This window comes from Argopecten irradians, chromosome 10 (assembly GCF_041381155.1).
Source record: "Argopecten irradians isolate NY chromosome 10, Ai_NY, whole genome shotgun sequence".
NCBI lineage: Eukaryota > Metazoa > Mollusca > Bivalvia > Pectinida > Pectinidae > Argopecten > Argopecten irradians.
Genome location: NC_091143.1, coordinates 5,213,514 through 5,237,521, shown reverse-complemented (window position 1 = coordinate 5,237,521; position 24,008 = coordinate 5,213,514). Strand labels below are relative to the sequence as shown.

Sequence of the window (24,008 nt, the reverse complement as noted above, 5' to 3'; positions counted from 1 at the left end):
CTCACCTCTATAGAAGGATACAACACTGCCACATATGTGAGACAGTACAGGTACAATAGACAGATAGACTGATAATTACATCTCACTGTCTCACCTCTATAGAAGGATACAATACTGCCACATATGTGAGACAGTACAGGTACAATAGACAGGTAGACTGATAATTACATCTCACTGTCTCACCTCAATAGAAGGATACAACACTGCCACATAAGTGAGACAGTACAGGTACAATAGACAGGTAGACTGATAATTACATCTCACTGTCTCACCTCAATAGAAGGATACAACACTGCCACATATGTGAGACAGTACAGGTAAAATAGACAGGTAGACTGATAATTACATCTCACCTCTCACCTCAATAGAAGGATACAACACTGCCACATATGTGAGACAGTACAGGTACAATAGACAGGTAGACTGATAATTACATCTCACTGTCTCACTAGAAGGATACAATACTGCCACATACGTGAGACAGTACTGGTAACATAGACAGGTAGACTGATAATTACATCTCACTGTCTCACCTCTACAGAAGGATACAACACTGCCACATACGTGAGACAGTACAGGTACAACAGACAGGTAGACTGATAATTATATCTCACTGTCTCACCTCAATAGAAGGATACAATACTGCCACATATGTGAGACAGTACAGGTACAATAGACAGGTAGACTGATAATTACATCTCACTGTCTCACCTCAATAGAAGGATACAACACTGCCACATACGTGAGACAGTACAGGTACAACAGACAGGTAGACTGATAATTACATCTCACTGTCTCACCTCATTAGAAGGATACAACACTGCCACATACGTGAGACAGTACAGGTACAATAGACAGGTAGACTGATAATTACATCTCACTGTCTCACCTCATTAGAAGGATACAACACTGCCACATACGTGAGACAGTACAGGTACAATAGACAGGTAGACTGATAATTACATCTCACTGTCTCACCTCATTAGAAGGATACAACACTGCCACATACGTGAGACAGTACAGGTACAATAGACAGGTAGACTGATAATTACATCTCACTGTCTCACCTCAATAGAAGGATACAACACTGCCACATATGTGAGATAGTACAGGTACAATAGACAGGTAGACCAATAATTATATCTCACTGTCTCACCTCATTAGAAGGATACAACACTGCCACATACGTGAGAAAACCCATTAAAAAGCTTTAAATCGTATTGCACAACAAGATCCAACTGGGTCAGACAATTAAAAACTGGCATCTGAATTCCATGATACACACCTGTAGAGGACAGCAGTGGGCTGTTACTGCCAGGGGATGTTACTTCATTTTATCATTTTTTTTTGTATTTCCCCCAGATTACCTTCTTCATCATTTGAACTGATATTGAGCTTAGAAACAGAATACTTTAATTATGAACTCAATTTTGGAGGAAAAACACCACTTAAAGGTTCATTAAGGCTTAGCATGAAACATCCCTTTGAAACTTTCAGCCCATACAGGTTAACCAAGATTTCTTGTTTACATCTAATTTTTGAAAATTTAATTTTCGATGCCTATTTATAACTTGGGTTAATGCCCATCTAAAAAAATCTAATTTATTTCCTGAATTATATACATTTCTGAAAATAACACCTGTAAATGAAGAAGAAACATTGACTCCTTTTTTCTTGATTTTGTTTATGTAATATGTATTATAAAAAGATTCCTTTGGTTTGATTTGATTGAAGTCCTAACTAAAAGTCAGGGTCAAACTCAGGTCAGGCTTAGAGGTAGACAAGTGCACCTGTAGAAAAATCAACGGCAGTTTGTCGTCTGAACCTACCCACAAGGGATTCAAACTCAAGACCCAGGGGTGGACTTGAGGTAATGTGTCGCAGCTCAAAATAGATTCCTTTTCAGTGCTTTTGTAGCTGTTACATATTGACAAAATCCACCAAAAATTGGAATCAAACACGAATAAGAAATTATTGGTCAATATCCTTTTCAAAATACAGTTTTAAAACTCAACTTCAGTGATTGAACGTGTTTTGTTAATTAATCTTTTCCATTCAAAGTATAAGGTAACATGTCTCTATCTTTTACGTCAAGCAACTGAAAACCAACTAATCGTAAATGATTTGGATAGTGGAATTAGTAAATATCCATTATGATTTGGATAGTGGAATTAGTAAATATCCATTATGATTTGGATTTATTAAATATGCATTACGATTTTAATATCCATTATGATTTGGATTTATTAAATATGCATTATGATTTGGATAGTGGAATTAGTAAATATCCATTATGATTTGGATAGTGGAATTAGTAAATATCCATTATGGTTTGGATTTAGTAAATATCCATTATGTTTTGGATTTAGTAACTATCTATTATGTTTTGGATAGTGGAATTAGTAAATATCCATTATGATTTGGATTTAGTAAATATCCATTATGGTTTGGATTTAGTAAATATCCATTATGTTTTGGATTTAGTAACTATCTATTATGTTTTGGATAGTGGAATTAGTAAATATCCATTATGATTTGGATTTAGTAAATATCCATTATGATATTGATAGTGGAATTAGTAAATATCCATTAACTATATACCTACAAAGAAATATCCCTGGCAAGTGTACATGAATATATATTTCTAAGAAATCTTCTATGAATAAAGAAAAAATAGATGATGAAATGTAGCGCATAGAGATTGCACCAGTTCCAAATGACTTATTAAAAAAGAAACAAAGAACTTACCTGTGCGATTAACTCGTTCCTGTTGGAGTCCCTCTGTCGGAGCAGCTGTGTGTTAAATCCATGGAGGCCAGAAAGGCTGCTTTCTGTAAAAAACCACAGACAATGTGACCTTACAAGTTTGTAGTAATAAAAAGTGCTGACCACTAATAATCTCTTATTCCCCACATGGACGTCTGATGCCAGTGTGGTCAGCGCTGTAAAGTTCCTTGGGTTACAAACAATAACTATCACAGAGAGACTAGCATATTCGAAAGTGTTGACCCATTAATCCTAAGATTGTCCCCTCACATATTGGAAGCCACGTTTGGCTTCTCTGGTTCCTTGCTTGTCCTCGCCCTGTATGAATGAGTGATTCACTTTCACTCCACTATAAGTATGCAGCCTCCACTAACACTACCAGTATACACAGCCAAAACTTTGCCAAATTGCTAAAATTAGCTGCTGTGCCAGTTCCTCTCCACAGCAGTGAAAGTTTGGTGTCCCTTCAAAAACAGAACCCACCTCCCATCTTCATTATCAGTAGTGTTAGAGCCGAGGTAGATAGCGGTGAGACACACCGATACCAAAGGTTCCATCTATATCCCAGGCCTTAACATCTGACACTGACTCGAGGAAGTGGTACAACGTACCTGTAGATGGTTACTGGACAACATGTAATCAATTCTTTGTACATCGGATTAGTTTATTGATCAGGCCAGCGAGACTCTGGCTCAACAACAGCAAAAATTTAATATCCATACCTCTTTGGAGACATTTGATATTTTGTAAACAATTTTTTCCACTTTAAACAGAAAATGACATGGTAACCCTATGGAATTCTTATATTTCCATATGAATTAGAATTTGTACACTTGTTTATGCCATTTTGGAAAGAAAATCTTCAATGACAAATATTCAGTAGGGTTATGAGATAGACATGAAAGTGTTATATAATATTCATGATAGACAAACAATTTGTAAATGGCAGAACACCGGCGGTGATAGACGTCCCCAGTGGGTTATGTGGTATTGTGTGAACAGGGTGGACAAACAGATTTGTGTAGGAGCTTCTCCCATTAAACACGCTCTAGCTACTACCAACCTCAGCAGCTCTCTCACAATTCATCAATTTGTAACCACTGCCATTGATCCTCTATCACGATCATCAATACGGAAATAAATGGAGCCCTTTAATGTGTTGCTAGGGAGCAATTGGTTACCCTAATGGATAAAAATAACAACAAAAAAGTGTTGCTAGGAGCAATAGGTCCCAAAATGGTTAAGAAACCAAAATGTGTTGCTATGGGGCAATTGGACATAAAACAACTCAAAATGTGTTGCTAAGGAGAATGTGGTCCCCAAATAGCTTAAAAAACCCAAAAAGCTACTGTTGCTAGGGAACTTTGGTTCCCAAATGACTTAATAAACCAAATATGTATTGCTAGGGAGCATGATTTGTCCCCAACTGGCAAAGGAAAACCCAAAATGTGTTTCATTTTGGAACGCTTGGAATAACAGTAATCCCCACAATAGTAGGAAGTGCTAGCACTCATACCAAGCTTCCCTATATCGGCCAAATCAGAACTGCTTTACTGGTGAGCCCAGATTCAATTGCTTTATTACATCTTTGCAGTAAAATAAACAATTTTAAGGTGAAAATATATGTGATACTTTCACTGGAGTGAAAATATCACTTTTGATATTTTCACATGCTTTTGACCAATTGGTATGCAGCATTGACAGTAAAAATATCTTTTTGATTGATACATCATTAGTTTGTGCACAAAAATGATGTCATATTATTGTGTAGAAATATGACGTTATGCTCACAAAAATACGACATAATAATCGCAAAGGCAAACCACTCTGTAAAATGAAATGGCCGAATAACCTTTGGCCGAACTAGCAGTTATAGTCTTCTGTAAATAAATGTGAGAAAAAAATGTAATAAATAAAATATTCCTTGTTTCTTGATGAATACCAGTAACATATCATCTCATGACATGGCAACTTTTATATTTTTTGCTCGTGCTTCGGGCTCCTGAAAAATATTTAAGTTTCCACCTCACTAGATGCAATATAACTGGTATTCATCAAGAAACAAGGATTCCTCTATTTATTGTATCTAACAGAGAACTCAAACTGGAATAGAAAAGTCATCTAAAAATTGGGCCCAAAACAGCCCTTCAAAGTGCTGCTAGGAATTAGCCAGACAAACACCATTCCTAGAAAGTGTAACTAGGGAGGTTTAACTATAGCCAAGTTTGAGTAGAAGGATAGAAAACCTGGGCTATTTTAACAACAGTCCTCTGAGTAACCCTCCACACATAGATCACTTTACACCAACAAAGCCATCCGGTATGGATTTTATTCTGGTTACATCATAATCTACAACATATTCCCATCAACGTAACAAATAATTCAATTTGTTTCCATGAAAGGTTACAAAAATTGCTTGTTATTGACCAAGCTATGAATCCTAATGATCTCCGACTTGTTAGTCACATGGCCTTAGAAATCACCTTGTTGGCAACCACAAGCCATCTACAGACCTAAATCACTTCATCAGTTACCAGGAGCCATCTACTTCAGCACAGATCACATAAATGACCTGGATTTTTATATCAAGTCCTCGCTAAAACAAATCATCTAGAGGCAACTTCAGTTTTATGTGAGTCTATGTTATATCAAACTGACAAAAACATAAAATGTCTTTAAAGATACAGATGCCTTGGCCTCTTTATACCGTATTCAACCCATTAAGGGGCCAGGGTGTTTAAAAAATTGAAAAGGTACTAATAAGACAAAATTATTGCATATCTAGACAGTTTTGTGTAGTTTTGGTCTTTATTTATGTGTGAACAATCTAAATCAAGGCCTCAAAAAGGAAGAGAGGTGCTTATAGGGACATGAGCGCTTATTGTGAGTCGAATACGGTATATATATATCAAAATGGATGGTACAGATGGCCAGATGAACAGGGGTGATATTTTAGCTCCATCATCCACATTTTATGATGGGGAGGTATAATGATAACAACATCAAATAAAGAAATACCCTTTAAAGTCTTGGATCAATCAATGCTGATGCCAAGTTATGAGCTGGTATTGGTTACCACATGAAAACGGTAGAATTCTGACCATTCATCACCGGATTTGTCTTCCTAATAAATAATACAGTATCTTGGTTTGTGTGTGATAATGTCCTTCCTAAAGCATTGTCTGCAGAGATAAGTAAGCTTTGATATCCAACTGATAGTACTAAACAATAGGTTGGGAAGGAGCCATTGTTTCAGACTGTGCTCTGATTGGCTGAAGTCAAAATTACAATAGCCTTGTGACGGCGGTTTAGATGTTTAATATTCCTTACAGAATTCCGGCTTGTCCCAGAAACATCTTATCATAACCTTATCTAAAGAATGGTTACAGTGACCCATAGAGACTGCCCTGACCTTTTGTTTGATCTGCTTTGCTTGAAGGGACGTTCCTCACAACAAACTCAAGAAAGGTTACATTTCCTTTGCAAGTCGCCAAAAGCATGAATTTAACCTCGTTTGCTTAAGGAACTCTTGGTTAGCAATTTTAGAAAATGTACTGATGAAATGCTTTCTTAAAGCCTATAAGAACATGTATTTATCTCATACCTTATCTACTTTATGTGTGATTCCCATCACTGAGTTCAACAAGTTACATTTTCCAATGTCAGCTGTCCACAAGGAAGTTTTTCAGTAATCAACACAGAACTACTAGTAACTTTAATGGTTTGAAATGGGGTTTTTTTAAATGTAATTTGTAAGTTTGTAAGTTATTTCAATATATGTCCAAACTATCAAAGTATAACTTTTTTCCCATTATATTGTTAAGATGAGAAGTTCTTGGTTTTAAATTTGAAATATATCTTTTATACAAGTTCTGTCACCTGATAAATCCAAACACTTTTCAATACATAGTGCCATACTAATTCAGTACAACTGGTACAATCAAGGAATGTATGGTGCATTGTCACACACAGTATGTCAAGACCTTGTATTTTATGGTCCTTTTACCAAAGACTTCACTGGATTAAGACCTTGTATTTTAACATCCTTTTACCAAAGTCTTTGCTGGATTAAGACCTTGTATTTTAACATCCTTTTACCAAAGACTTTGCTGGATTAAGACCTTGTATTTTAACCTCCTTTTACCAAAGACTTTGCTGGATTAAGACCTTGTATTTTAACATCCTTTTACCAAAGACTTTGCTGGATTAAGACCTTGGATTTTAACCTCCTTTTACCAAAGACTTTGCTGGATTAAGACCTTGTATTTTAACCTCCTTTTACCAAAGTCTTTGCTGGATTAAGACCTTGGATTTTAACCTCCTTTTACCAAAGTCTTTGCTGGATTAAGACCTTGTTTTAACATCCTTTTACCAAAGACTTTGCTGGATTAAGACCTTGTATTTTAACATCCTTTTACCAAAGTCTTTGCTGGATTTGAGACCTTGATTTAACTCTTTTCCAAAGACTTTGCTGGATTTAAGACCTTGTATTTTTAACATCCTTTTACCAAAGTCTTTGCTTATCGGATTAAGACCTTGTTTTTTAAAATCCTGATTTTAACCTTCCTTTTACAATGTCTTTGCATGGAAAGATCCCTTGGATTTTACCCCTTTACCAAAAGTCTTTGAGGATTAAGACCTTGGATTTTAACCTCCTTTTTCCAAAGCTTTGCTGGATTAAGAACTTGGGATTTTAACCTTTTTCCAAAGTCTTTGCTGGATTAAAGTCCTTGATTTTAACATCCTTTTACCAAAAGTCTTGCTGGATTAAGACCTTGTATTTTAACATCCTTTTACCAAAGACTTTGCTAGGATTAAGGTAGTTTATTAAAAAGACTTCACTTGACCTTGTATTTTAACCTCCTTTTACCAAAGTCTTTGCTGGATTAAGACCTTGTAGTTTAACTTCCTTTTACCAAAGACTTCGCAGGATTAAGACCTTGTTGTATTTTAACATCCTTTCACCAAAGACTTTGCTGGATTAAGACCTTGGATTTCAACCTCCTTTTACCAAAGTCTTTGCTGGATCGAGACCTTGTGTTTTACCAAAGACTGCCCAAAGCTGAATCCCAATCATTCAAACGACCATATCAGGATTACCATAGCAAAGGTCGTATGTAGAAAGGTGAATAGATTACGTTGGAATCACTAATAATGGATTTTAATCAATGTCTTCGATGCTGTACAACCACAATGTAATGGGGAGCACACAGCTGTATAAATCTTTGTTGGCCTGTTGACATTTCCTCTGTGTGACAAGTTGACAGATCAAAACACCAAGATAAAGGTTATTCACTGTACACACAGATCTTAGACGTCATCATTGAGTAAGGTTTATAACAACACTCTCATGTATAAACAATGTCATTCTCTAGCCTATTTAGCCTTATTTCACAAATTTTTCATCAATTCTAAACAGATGCTGAACACATAGAATATCTATTGTACCTTCTTTCAATGTTTAGAACTTTAAATTTTGTACTTATCCTTACATAATGACATCAAACAAATTTCATTGTTATTGATATTCTTGGTGTCATAGCGATTTCCATGAAAGCAGAAAAAAATAAACAAGAGATACCCTGAAGGGATCTTGGCGCCCTACACATAAGAGTACCGAAATTTGCTTCTGACAAAAAGAAAGAGGGATCTTTTCTATGCTTTTCAAGGCTTTTACTACCATATTAACTACTATATGAAATTTGAGGATAAAATCCTTTTTGGCTGCTTTCTGAGATATATAACAGGTAACCAAACTTTAATTAACTCAAAATCCTTGATAGCTAACCTGTCCGGCATCTTGTTCACCGATCGGTCCTAAAAATGCACATATGCACAATCTAAACCACCTAGAAGAAAACCTGTCACATACAATTTTGAGACAGTTACCTTCAGGATATTCTTAGACAAAGCTCTAGGAAAAAAACTTCAATTGTCGCAAAAATCCAAGATGGCGCTCTGTCGGCCCATACTTGTTCACTGATTCACTAAGGTACCAAAATGCACTTTTGCGATAAAACAGGGGACCTAGGGGAACCATGCACATGAAATTTGAGACAGATCCCTTGTTACTTTCTAAGAAACAGTGGTATTAATTCAATTATCAAAATGTTAGATCAAGTCCTGTCGGCCATCTTGTTATGATGGGTCTGAAAATGCAATATGCACAACTAGAAAGGGGAACTGCACATGCACTTTGATACAATCCCTTGAAACTTTTGACAAATAATTAATTTTTTGAATAAAAAACTTCAAAATCCAATTGGCTATTGATTACCATGAGGAGGACTGTCAACGAGATAATGGTATTTTCTTAACTTAGTGTTAAAGGGAGGTAAGTCATGATGGATATGTAAATCATATCCAAAATATTCTTGCAAAATGCAATATGCACAACTAGGCCCCTAGGGGAACCTGCACATTAAATTTGAGACAGATCCCTTCAATACTTTCTGAGAAATAGCGGTATGGCTGAATTTTTAAACTTTCATAATATACAATAAAGATGGCTGCCTTCGTTATAGCCATCAAAGTTAACACTTGGTCCCAAAGGATATGCACAACTAGGCCCCTAGTTAAAAAACTGTTTGAAATTTGTCAAAGATTTCCATTTGTCACCTTGTAGGTTTGATTTTGTTAGACTGGATCCCGGGTGGATGTTTTGATTTACCAAGGCAACAAAATAGGACATTGGACATCAAGCAAGTTGGAATATTAGAAATGGTCCTTCCATAATGAAACCATAAGGAGTTATTACAAATTGTTAACGGACGGAAACGGTCAGGAAGGCTCCTCGGAAGGACAAAGACAGTATTTACGGACTTATTATGAAAACAATACACCCAGACAAAAAGCGATTTGAATAGGCCCACCATCTGTTGAAAGCAGAAAAAATAAAAAATAAAGAGAATTTCCTGCTATAAACTGTATATCACATATGCCCAAACAGCCTTAAAAGTTTTGATTTGTTCCCTAAAGAGGCTTATTTACTCCTCGTCAATGTCTTCTAGATGTATCCCCCACCATTTCCTCTTCATTTCTGAGAAATCTAACAGATAACAAACTTGATAAAGAACAACTTAGGAAATAGTATTTTACTATTCTTATTTCTTCACATTAAACTTGTGTCTTTTGAATCTCTTCAATAAATGGTTCGGCATTTCAATTGATATCTTTTTATTTGCGATTTCTGGTTTCACACTCACTTCCCATTATAACTGACATGGTCGTCTTAGATATATTACATAGCGATTTCCATGAGAACAATAATACAGTGTATATTTGGTGTACAAATCACCAAGTTGAATCTCTCAGTATAGCCTTATTAGGTCATGACATTTCAAAGTGATACAGTTTGAAGTGGCCCCATAGTTACCGTAAATGGTTATTGATATCCAGATTAATGAATAAAAACCCTTCCATACGTCTCGTACAAAACTAGGATGTTTTTTAAAATAAAGACACAACGCCCCAATATATTGTTTTTCGACATTAAAAATGTATTCCCACAGGATGAGAGTTTTAGAATTACAGAAATCTTTCGATATTCAGTCTATATAGTCAAACCTATGGAAATAAAATACATAATGTACGGGTCAGTTAGGATACAGAGTTACTGTTTTGGTTGTCAGATATGAAATCAGGTCAACCTCAGAATTAAGACCACCTCGCTATTAAGACCACTTTTACTCAGACCGTTGAGTGGTGTTAATAGAGAGGTTTTCTGTATGTGTTGTAATCAGAGAGAATATTTAGCAAAAAACCTTGACTGATAAAACAATTTTCATGTATTATGTAAAGTCTTCAAAATGGTCCATCATATCATACAAATTGTTTCCTCTCTGCACCATATATTTATCACATACTGCACAGAATCAAAATAATTTAATCAGTGTCAAAACCAAGCCCTCAAACTACACCACATCCATTAAACAATTCCAATAATTGACAACAGTTATCCCCCTCCCTTTGGGACATCAGGACGATACTAAAGAGAGCATTGATCATGTTCAATTCTCAAAAGGTGCTGATGTAAACACGTGCATCACCAACCTCATACCAACATTGAACGTCTGCTCTAAAATGAGATAAACTTTTACTAGCCTTCACCTCACTGGGTTTATTAAATCAATTCCTCCACCAACGCCCACAGATCTAGTCTAGTACTTAGTGTTCTTAACATGTAGTACCTGACAACCAATAAATGAGGTTGACAAAATGACTGATGAACCCTTACAATAATTGAATTTTAACATGATTTAATTGTGTTTTTACTGACTCTTGTGGTCATTACCATGAGTAACTAGAACTAGAAGTCAAATGGCTAACTAACTGCTTTGGTATTAGCTGAAGTTGGGATATGTAGGTAGAACTGTATTTACAGAGCATCATTTTGATGATCCCACTGATTATAGATGAAGTTATCTTTTATAATTACAAGGGAAATAATTCACTATAATTAAAGATGTTAGTGACAAGGGAGTTAACTTTCTAGTGCCAAATGAATACGTAAATGACAATAAATATAACCAACTTACTTTAAAAAACTGAAGATTTAACACAAAGAAGAGTTCATTCACTTGTAATAAGAACTAAAAACTTATAGTGAGAAGGAAGTTGATTCGCTATTGATAACAAAGGAGGACATTAGCAACAAGGGAGATAACTGATTTGTTCTAATAACTGAAGTGTAAAGGGAGGTAAGTCATCAGTATTTACTACTGATATGTAAATCGACCACTAATATCCAAAGTATTCTTGCTTTGTTAAGTAACTGGCACATAATACTAAGGCTGACAAGTCAATTTAACATGAGATGGCGATGATTAAATACCAATTTATGGATAACTAAGATGGATGGCTGAATTTATAGAGGATCATTTCCATAACTATACAATACAAGGTATCGGGTGCTCTAATCCTCATCTGTTATAGATACAAAGTGAGAGACAGCTCATATCTCTAAGGACTCGAGTTAACCAGGCCAGTTAGAAGCGTTTGGCTGTCATACTGCTGGCCATGTTGTCACCTGGATAGGTGTGGGTGTGAGTTGTGTTGACTGGCTTGTCCCCGTGGATGTTTGATTATAGCCTGTGTGTCAAGGCAACAGAAATCACACATGGACATCACAGCAAGTTGGATGATTAGAAATGTCATATCCACTAAAGCAAACCACTAAGGAGCTGGCCTTGTCTACAGCTGGACATCGGTCAGGTCAGCTCCTCATGAGTAACAAGGCCGTACAATTGCCACCTGTATTCTTTTAAACCTAACTAGTTATGAAAATGTGCTAATACCCAACACAAACTCATCAATTACATATTTTTTGTTGAGGCCATCCCTTAATGTTGGTAGTTTAGGTGATAGTTATAAACTCAACTTGGAAGTGAGGCCCATAGTAATCTACAAACAACTAAAGTGTTAATCAACTAGAACTACCATTAGGCTTTACTGTCATTTTAAATATCAACTAAAACTTGGCATTAGTATGAACTAACTATCTCACATTTGACAAGTATCAATGTCGTTCTCACAACCTTGTCACTTAGGCATAAACTATTCAACTTAAACTTCAACAGTTAGTGACAATCAACTAAACTTACTCAACAAGATAGGCATAACTATCAACTAGACTACCCAACAGTTAGTTAACTATCCACTAAAACTACTAACAGTTAGGAATAACTATCAAATAAGACTACTAACAGTTTATGGCATTACTATCAACTAAGACTACCAACAGTTAGGCATTAACCATCAACTAAACCACCAAACTGTTAGGCATAATCTATCAACTGAGACTACCAACAGTTAGGAATACTATTCACTAACCTACATACAGTTTAGACATTACTATCAACTAAAACAAAACAGTTAGGCATTACTATCAACTAAACTACCAACCAGTTATAGGCATTACTATCAACTAAACACTAACAGTTAGGCATTACTATCAACTAAACCACCAACAGTTAGGCATAACTACAACTAACCACCAACAGTTAGCATCAGTTACCACTATCAACTACCAACAGTTAGGCATAAATACCATCATCAACTAAATACTAATAACAATCTAAACTACCAACAGTTTAGGCATTAATATCAACTAAACCACCAACTGTTAAATAACTATACAACTAACCAAACAGTTAGGCATTACTATCAACTAAACTACCAACAGTTAGGCATTACTACATCATATTCAACTACCACAAACTAGGCACAATACCAACATTACTATCAACTTAACCTTAGGCATTACTATCAACTAAACTAAACCAACAGTTAGGCATTACTATCATACTAAACCACAAACAGTTAGGCACATATCCTAACAGTAACAAACTTCAAAAGACAGTTAGGCTTTTACATAACTATCAACTTAAACTACCACCAACAGTTAGGCATTACTTTAAACCTAAAACTACCATTTGGCATTTTATCAAACTAAACACCAACAGTAAATTCAAGCTACCAACAGTACAGTTAGGCATTACTATTCAACTAAACTACCAACAGTTAGGCATTACTATCAACTATAAACTAAAGGCTATGTTACTATCTACTACCAACAGTTAGGCATATACTATCAAACTAAACTACCAACAGTTAGGCATTACTATCAACTAAAACTACCAACAGTTAGGCATAACCATCAACTAAACCACCAACAGTTAGGCATAACTATCAACTAAACCACCAACCAACATTTATATCAACTTAACCACTATCAACTAAACTACCAACAGTTAGGCAATACTATCAACTAAAACTTGACCAACAGTTAGGCATTACTATCAACTAAACTACCAACAGTTAGGCATTACTATCAACTAAACTACCAACAGTTAGGCATTACTATCAACTAAACTACCAACAGTTAGACATTACTATCAACTAAACCACCAACCAGTTAGGACATTACTATCAACATAAACTACACCAACAGTAGGCAACACTATCAACTAGGCCAATAGTTAGGCATTACTATCAACCCCCCCTAAACCACCAACAGTTAGGCAATTACTATCAAACTAAACTACCAACAGTTAGGCATATCAACTACCATCAACTAAAAACCACCAACAGTTAGGCATTACTATCAAACTAAACCACCAACAGTTAGGCATTACTATCAACTAAACCACCAACAGTAAGACATTACTATCAACTAAACCACCAACAGTTAGGCATAACTATCAACTAAACCACCAACAGTTAGGCATTACTATCAACTAAACTACCAACAGTTAGGCATTAACTATCAACTAAACTATCACACGAACAGTTAGGCAATACATCAACTAATCACCACTAAACTATCACTAAACAAACAGTAGTCAGTTAGACATTACTATCAACTAAACCTACCAACAGTTAGGCATTTACTATCAACTAAACTACCAACAGTTAGCCTTTACTATCAACTAAACCATTTAGGCATTACTAACAACTAAATATCACTACTACAACAGTTAGGCATTACTAATCAACTAAACTACCAATCATTACAGTTAAACCACCAACAGTTTGGCATTACTATCAACTAAACTACACCAACAGTTAGGCATTACTTAGACATTATCAACTATCAACTAGGCATTGACTATCTAAACCACACAGTTAGGCATTTACTATCAACTAAACTACCAACAGTTTTAGGCATTACTATCAACAACTAAAAACCACCAACAGTTAGGCATTACTATCAACTAAACTACCAAACAGTTAGGCATTACTATCAACTAAACTACTACAACAACAGTTAGGCATTAACTATCAACTAAACTACCAACAGTTAGGCATTACTATCAACTATCAACTTTAGGCATAACTACCTAAACAACAGTTAGCATTACATAACTATCAACAGTTAGGCAAAACATCCACCACATTAGGCATTACTAGTTAGGCATTAACTATCAACTAAACTACCAACAGTTAGGCATTGTACTAAATAACTAATCAACTAAACTACCAACAGTTAACAGTTAGGCATTACTATCAACCTAAACTACACCACAGTTAGGCATACTATCAACTAAAACTAAAAGGCATTACTACTAAACAGTTAGTTAGGCATTACTATCAACTAAAACCACCAACAGTTAGGCATTACTAATCAAGTAAACACCAACCAATTTAGGCATTACTATCAACTAAACCAACAGTTAGACAACTATCAACTAAAACTACCAACAGTTAGGCACTTCAACTAAACTACCAACAGTAAAACTCACCAACAGTTAGGCAATAACTATCAACTAAACTACCAACAGTTAGGCATTACTATCAACTAAACTACCAACAGTTAGGCATTACTACTAAACATCAACTAAACCTACCAACAGTTAGGCATTACTATCAACTAAACTACCAACATTAGTTATCAACTAACCTACCACAAGTGTAGGCATTACTATCAACTAACCTACCAACAGTTAGGCATTACTATCAACTAAACTACCAACAGTTAGGCATTACTAAACTATCAACTTAAACTATCAACTAAAACAACAGTTAGGCATTACTATCAACTAAACTACCAACAGTTTATCAACTGGACATTAGGCATACTATCAACTAAACCACCAACAGTTAGGCATAACTATCAACTAAACTACCAACAGTTAGGCATTACTATCAACTAAACTACCAACAGTTAGGCATTACTATCAACTAAACTACCAACAGTTAGGCATTACTATCAACTAAACCACCAACAGTTAGGCATTACTATCAACTAAACCACCAACAGTTAGGCATTACTATCAACTAAACTACCAACAGTTAGGCATTACTATCAACTAAACTACCAACAGTTAGGCATTACTATCAACTAAACTACCAACAGTTAGGCATTACTATCAACTAAACTACCAACAGTTAGGCATTACTATCAACTAAACTACCAACAGTTAGGCATTACTATCAACTAAACTACCAACAGTTAGGCATTACTATCAACTAAACCACCAACAGTTAGGCATTACTATCAACTAAACTACCAACAGTTAGGCATTACTATCAACTAAACCACCCAACAGATAGGCTTACTAACAAACCAAAACAGTTAGGCATTACTATCAAACTAAACCACCAACAGTTAGGCATTACTATCAACTAAACCACCAACAGTTAGGCATTACTATCAACTAAACTACCAACAGTTAGGCATTACTATCAACTAAACCACCAACAGTTAGGCATTACTATCAACTAAACCACCAACAGTTAGGCATTACTATCAACTAAACTACCAACAGTTAGGCATTACTATCAACTAAACCACCAACAGTTAGGCATTACTATCAACTAAACCACCAACAGTTAGGCATTACTATCAACTAAACCACCAACAGTTAGGCATTACTATCAACTAAACCACCAACAGTTAGGCATTACTATCAACTAAACCACCAACAGTTAGGCATTACTATCGAACACCCACCACCACAGTTATGCATTATTACTATCAACTAAACCACCAACAGTTAGGCATTACTATCAACTAAACTACCAACAGTTAGGCATTACTATCAACTAAACCACCAACAGTTAGGCATTACTATCAACTAAACCACCAACAGTTAGGCATTACTATCAACTAAACTACCAACAGTTAGGCATTACTATCAACTAAACTACCAACAGTTAGGCATTACTATCAACTAAACTACCAACAGTTAGGCATTACTATCAACTAAACCACCAACAGTTAGACATTACTATCAACTAAACCACCAACAGTTAGGCATTACTATCAACTAAACTACCAACAGTTAGGCATTACTATCAACTAAACTACCAACAGTTAGGCATTACTATCAACTAAACCACCAACAGTTAGGCATTACTATCACCTTGACAACTACCAACATATTTGTCAACATTTATGTCAACACTTTTCCAACACATAAAATATGAGTTGATTAAAACTTAATCCAGACATTAGACATTTTTTACAAATCCTGAAAGGAAAGGTTGTAAAAGACATTATCATTTTTCATTTATTGAATTTGAAATGAGACTAAATCACACCTGTATATGTATTATAATGATAAGCAATAGGATGGAGAAGCTGTACATTCTAACATATGTGAACACCAGAACTGAACACACAGAACACCAGTTTGTATATACACATACTATGTAATTCTAATTCGTTCTGTGCCCGGTATACATAAACCTTCTCTATTTCCCTACATCTCATGTAAACTATTACCATTCTAATTTATTTCCTGTCCCAAGAAACAAAGCTATTTTTCCTTACTATGGTTTACATATGGATTGTAATAAAAACATTGTCTCAGCAATGATACAGGCTCCGTTCCTATTCTCCTATTCCTTTTATCTCATTACCATCTCCAACCTGTTCACCAATAGGTACCATGCTGTATGCTAATTGTAAAGAGCATGAGGTAACTGAAGTTTACACCAATGGTACCAACTGTAACCTGGTGGAGGCCACCAATGGTACCAAAACACCAATACTATCCCACAACCAATGGTACCAACTAAACACACCAATCCCCTCTACACCCCACTAATGTTAACCAACTAAATACCCAATTGGTACCACATAATGATACCTAAACTTGATACCAATGGTACCAACTATAACAACATAGTACCAAACTACACACCAATGGTACCAAGCTATACTTACCAATGGGTTCCAAATGAATACCCATATTTTGGTACCATAGGCTAATCAAGGCTGTAAACATCTATACACAATGGTTTCAACTAGATATTCTACTACTTACTCCTGATGATACCAACACTATACACAATGATACCAACTATACAAAATAGTACCAAAATATTACACCAATGTACCAACTATACTCCATTGTTACAAGCTATACACCAATGTTTACCAATTTACAACCAATGGTACCAAATCGGTACCAACTATACACCAATGGTTACCAACTGTATACAATGGTACCAACTATACACCAATGATACCAACTATACACCAATAGTATGGATACCAATTGTACCACCTATACACCAATGGTAACCAACTTTACACCAATGGGTATCCAACTAAACGATTCTAATGTTAACAAACCAACCAATGGTACCAACTATATACTACCTCAATTACAACTATAACAATGGTACCTAACTATACCACCAATAATTTTGACCAACTATACACCAATGTTACCAACTATACAAATGGGGTACCATAATATACACCAATGGTACCAACTATACACCAATGGTACCAACTATACACCAATGGTACCAACTATACACCAATGGTACCAACTATACACCAATGGTACCAAAACTATACACCAATGGTAATCAACTATACATCCAATGTACCTACTATACACCAATGTTACCAATACTATACACCAATGGTACCAAACTATACACCAATGGTACCATACTATACACAAATGGTATCAACCTAGATACACCAATGGGTACCAACTATACACCAATGGTACCAACTACCAATACACCAATGGTAACCAACTATACACCAATGGTACCAACTATACACACAATGGTACCAACTATACACCAATGGTTACCAAAGCTATAGCACAATGGTACCATACTTATACCAATGGTACCATACACCAATGGTACCAATAATTCACCAATGGTACCCAACTATATACCCAATGGTACCAACTATATACCAATGTACCAATATGTCACCAACTATATACAACAATGGTACCAACTGTATACCAATGGTACCACCTATCGGTACTATACAACCAATGGGTAAACCAACTATACCAATGTTAACCAACTATACACCAATGGTACCAACTAAATGACCAATGGGTACCAACTATACACCAATGTACCAACTATAACACCAATGGTACCAACCAACGTTTACTGGTACTCAAACTATACACCAATGTAAGTACCAACTACTGTACACCAATGGTACCAAACTATACACCAATGGTACAACTGGTATACACCAGATGGTACAATGTAATACCAATGGTACCACTATTTACACCAATGGTACCAACTATACACCAATGGTACCCAACTATATACCCCAATTGGTACAAACTATAACACCAATGGTACCAACTATACCCCAATGGTACCAAACTATACACCAATGGTTACCAACTATACACCAATGGTATACCAACTAGAATACACCAATGGGTAACCAACTATACACAATGTTTACCAACTATACACCAATCTGTACCAACTATATACCCAATGGTACCAACTGTAACACAATGGTACCAACTAATACACCAATGGTACCTCAACTATACACCAACTGGTAACAACTATATACCCAATGGTACCAAACTATACACCAATGGTACAAACTATACACCAATGGTACCATGTATACCCAATGGTACCAACTATACACCAATGGTACCAAATTATACAATGGTACCAACTATATACCAATGTAACCAACTATACACCAATGGTACCAAACTATATGTACCAATGGTACCAAACTATACACCAATGGTACCAACTGTATACACCAATGTTACCAACTGACTACCCAACAACCAAAGTGTTACAACTATATACCAATGGTACCACACTATAACCAATGGTACCAATTAAAATACCAATGTACACCAATGGTACACCAACTAACACCAATGGTACCAACTTTACACAATTAGTACCAAACTGTACACCAATGGTACCAACTATACACCAATGGTACAACTGTATACCCAATGGTACCAACTTAATACACCAATGGTACCTACTATACACCAATGGTACAAACTATATACCAATGTTACCAACTGTACACCAATGGTACCAACTATACACCAATGGTAACAAACTATACACCCAATGGTACCAACTATATACCAATGGTACCAACTATACACCAATGGTACCAACTATATACCAATGGTACCAACTATTATACCAATGGTACCAACTGTACACAAATAGTAACTACACACCAATGGTAACAACTATACACCAATGGTACCAACTGTATACCACCAATGTTACCAACTATACACCACCAATGGTACCAACTAATATACCAATGGTACCAACTGTATACACCAATGGTACCAACTATACACCAATGGTACCAACTATACACCCAATGGTACCAAACTGTATAACCCAATGGTACCAACTATACACCAATGGTACCAACTATACACCAATGTTACCAACTATACACCAATGGTACCAACTATACACCAATGGTACCAACTATACACCAATGGTACCAACTATACACCAATGGTACCAACTATACACCAATGGTACCAACTATACACCAATGGTACCAACTATACACCAATGGTACCAACTATACACCAATGGTACCAACCAACTGTACACTATAACACCAATAGTACCAAATGGTACCACTAAACCAATGGTAACAACTATACACCAATGGTACCAACTATACACCAATGGTACCAACTATACACCAATGGTACCAACTATACACCAATGGTACCAACTATACACCAATGGTACCAACTATACACCAATGGTACCAACTGTACACCAATGGTACCAACTATACACCAATGGTACAAACTATACACCAATGGTACCAACTGTACACCCAATGGTACCAACTATACACCAATGGTACCAACTATACACCAATGGTACCAACTGTATACCCAATGGTACCAACTATACACCAATGGTACCAACTATACACCAGTAGTAAAAACTATACACCAGTGTTACCAATTATACAGCGATAAACAACTATGCTGCTTACTTATAAAACTGGTAATGATATGTGTTATCTATAAATCACTCAAAGTTAGTAAACAAAGGAAGAACACACAAACAAAAACCAAATATATATATTTGTACAGCGTTCAAGATAATAACAGGTACTCTAAGGAAAAACCATTCTAGCTAGGTAATCAATGAACTTAGAGCTATAGTCTACTGCAAAAAAGTGAAATGTTGTGACTGATAGTTGGCAAGCAGGAAGGAAAGATAAGACATGTACATGTCAAAACGAATGACCTTGAACAATGACCTGTACAGGTGCATCACGGATGACTGGCTGGACAGCTGATTGTTTTGAGGGTGTAGTGTGTCCTGTGTCAATGGAGAGTTAATTACCATGTTTACAAGAGTCCAACCCTCATTCCACAAATACTCCACACTCCAACGAGATGGAAATAGAAAAATTCCAAAGATCAATCCTTTCTCTGTTGTGTTTCTCGGTCCTCACAGAAGCAGTACAGACAAGTACATTGATAAAGAGGATGTTATTTTACAATAAACACGATAATGAAACTGTCCAAGTATAGTGGAGACATCTATAGCTACCTCCAACAAAATTCAACCGAGGCCATCGTCCAATTAAGTCACAAAAAACAAATTTGGGGAGAATGTTGTCCCTGTATCCTGCCAGTGATAGTTTTCCAAGGTATCAAATAAGTGGGGTGTTGAAACAGGGGATGTGATGCTGAGTGAATCAAAACATGGTAATAGGGGCTTAGTGGATACTGTATTGGAGAACATGGGATCAAATCAGAGTATAAGGAACTCAGTATGTCTTCATCAATTTAAATATTTAAGAGAATCGATTACCTTAATAAAAGTTGCACCCTTTATTTTACTTCCATTAAACCACTGTGAATATACTTACATGCAAATCTATTATCAAGTGCAATTTTCAGCATGTGTATTATACTAAAGATCGATGTGCAGTGCCACAATTTTCATACCAAAATCCATTTCAAAGCTGACATAAATATCTACATTCACACTCACTACAACCCTACTCAACAAACAAATTGATAAAAGTCTGATGCAGTTGTTGTTTAAAACCATTCTCTAACTGGGAAAGGTATATTCGTGAATTTAAAGATACTTCTGAAAACAACAAACTAGATGCTATCTAATCACACAATCAGAGGTTTGAAATAATACAAACAAAACCTTTAACAGGTTAATACCATTTTGTTGGCTGGCGCTATGGCAACAGAAGCAGGAAGTTGCCATGATAACTAGGCCATTGGTTGTAGACTGTATGAAATACACTATACCATATGTCTAAACAAGTTACACAAATGAGTCGTTATCATCAGCCAACTTGTCATTAGCAGATGTGTTTTTTATATAAATGCTGAGGCTGGCCATGCAGGGGTACTATATTGGAGGCTCACAATCAGATCTGGGGAGTAGCTGTACTTTCAGAATCAAGCCATCGCATGACCATAACTACACACTATGATTGGTGCCAGGTAAAGTGTGCTGATCAAAGCCATACTGAACTGTAAATCACTGGCAGCCAGATGCAAGTGGCTAAAATGTCCACATTCTACCATCAACCCTATAACTCTTGGATGACAAGTAGCCAGTGGTTATATGATTTTCAGACTTTTACCACTAGCCCACAATGTCTGGACCACGTTGGTGTAGTTCTACAATATTCTTCAACTGTCATCCTCCATCTCAATGTCAGGGTCTAGAGACAAACTATGGATACCTAAGATAAGTCCAGACTCCAGGATCATAAAAACAATGTTAAACTTAAATTTAGAGTTAACCAATCAGAAATGACATAACTTTTGTAACATCATCTTTGATTGACTACGTCTAAACTTAAGACAGTTTTGGACTGGAGACACAATGTGGATACCTAAGACAGACTTACTATTATATATTAAAACATTTCACTACTCAATTACATCAGATATATTTTATTGTTAACAGCAACAGACTAGAAAGTATTTCTCTCCTAAATGACATTAGAAAACTAAGACATCTTTGTATTCAGGCCTTAACCTCAGTGACAGGTATTGAACAGACTTTGTTCTGTTCTGGTAATCTTAGAAACAAACCTTAGCTCTACACAGAACACATTCCTCATGTGGGTTTTAGTAGATGGTGTATTTAAATCTACAATAAAGATAAAAAGATCATGTTTTATTGCTCTGTTTTGTAAAAAGCTTACCCTGTCTGTAGCACATTACCCAACCCAACCAGGCCCTAAATTTCTATCCTCAAAGAGATGGAGAAACATCTCCAATTCTATACTCTAATTCATTGGAGGCCAAAGGAATGGTATCTTCATTGAACAAAAAAAATGAGGTTAGTGTGGAATTGCGTTTCAGCAGAGCATATAAACTCCAGCTATTTCTGTCTCAATCATCGACTTATAACAGTAACCTGCTCGCACATGTTTTATACCACTGCAGTTCTCTTACATCTGCAGTGCAACCATTCACCAGGGACGTGCATGTTCTTCTGAGGTTTACCTGTAGGCCCCCTGGCAGAGCCTCATGTGGAGTCTCATGTCGATTATAATTTACACTCCTGGAACACATCTCCTTCCTGGTGTGTCAGTTACAGGAGTCATTACTGTCAGACAGCGAGGGAAGGTACGGGGGTGTAAAACGTTCACAAAGAAATACCCAGAACAGTATTCAAATGTAAACATACATGACAGAATTATTAATCAATTGCAATAAAATCATCAGAACAATACTGTAAGAAGGAGCACAACACATAGTTTTAAACCATAAGTGCCTTCCATCAATATACAGTAATCAGTGTATGACCTTGACAATGGGACAGAACTGGCTGTGATACCACGTGATGGAACAGGACGGACCAACCATCTCCCTTTACCAATGTCACGGATGAGATATGAAAATGCATTTTAAAGCATCTACACCTATCATTTTTTACTGAAAACAGAAAGTTATTCATCTTGACAGATTTAAACCTGGCATGTCCTGGCTTTATAATCAGATTCCTGCCATTTAGTTCTTTAGTAAATATTATGTTCCAACAAATCCCTGGAGAAGAGATAGTTTTGATTGACAGATGAGGCTGCCATGGAGTCAGGTAATAAGTTTCTGCTGTCATAATGGTATATTGCCATTCTGTTAGAATAATTAGTACAGAACTATAGTGTTTGTGATCCCTGTTAACCTCAGAGAGCATGTAGAAATATAGTTCTAACACTTTAGCATCCATGTGTATTTTGAGTAATTAGGCGGTCACACCCACACCAGGCTTTACAACATATAATGGGTATATCCCAAACACAGATAACTAATTATTCTGTCGTGACTATAAACAAATAGCAAACTTACACATCTTAAGTTTGATAGAAAAATCCTTCAATATAACCGAGCTTGTTGTAATTATCTCTTTTAATATTATTGCACCCCTTGCATGCATGCATGCACACAGTCGCAATGTAGCACAGAGATTTCTTACTGCAGAAAAAACAG

The 24,008-nt window shown here is 36.0% G+C and overlaps 1 protein-coding gene across 10 annotated transcripts in view; it reads right to left on the bottom strand.

The window, feature by feature from the left end:
- LOC138332964 (rho guanine nucleotide exchange factor 18-like) overlaps positions 1-24,008 on the bottom strand; it is a 240,108-nt gene that overhangs the window by 146,489 nt on the left and 69,611 nt on the right. For all 10 annotated transcript variants that reach the window (XM_069281034.1, XM_069281040.1, XM_069281038.1 and 7 more), the window contains one exon: positions 2,749-2,831. In XM_069281034.1, coding sequence (XP_069137135.1) covers positions 2,749-2,831 — 83 coding nt within the window. The remainder of the gene's footprint in view (positions 1-2,748; positions 2,832-24,008) is intronic.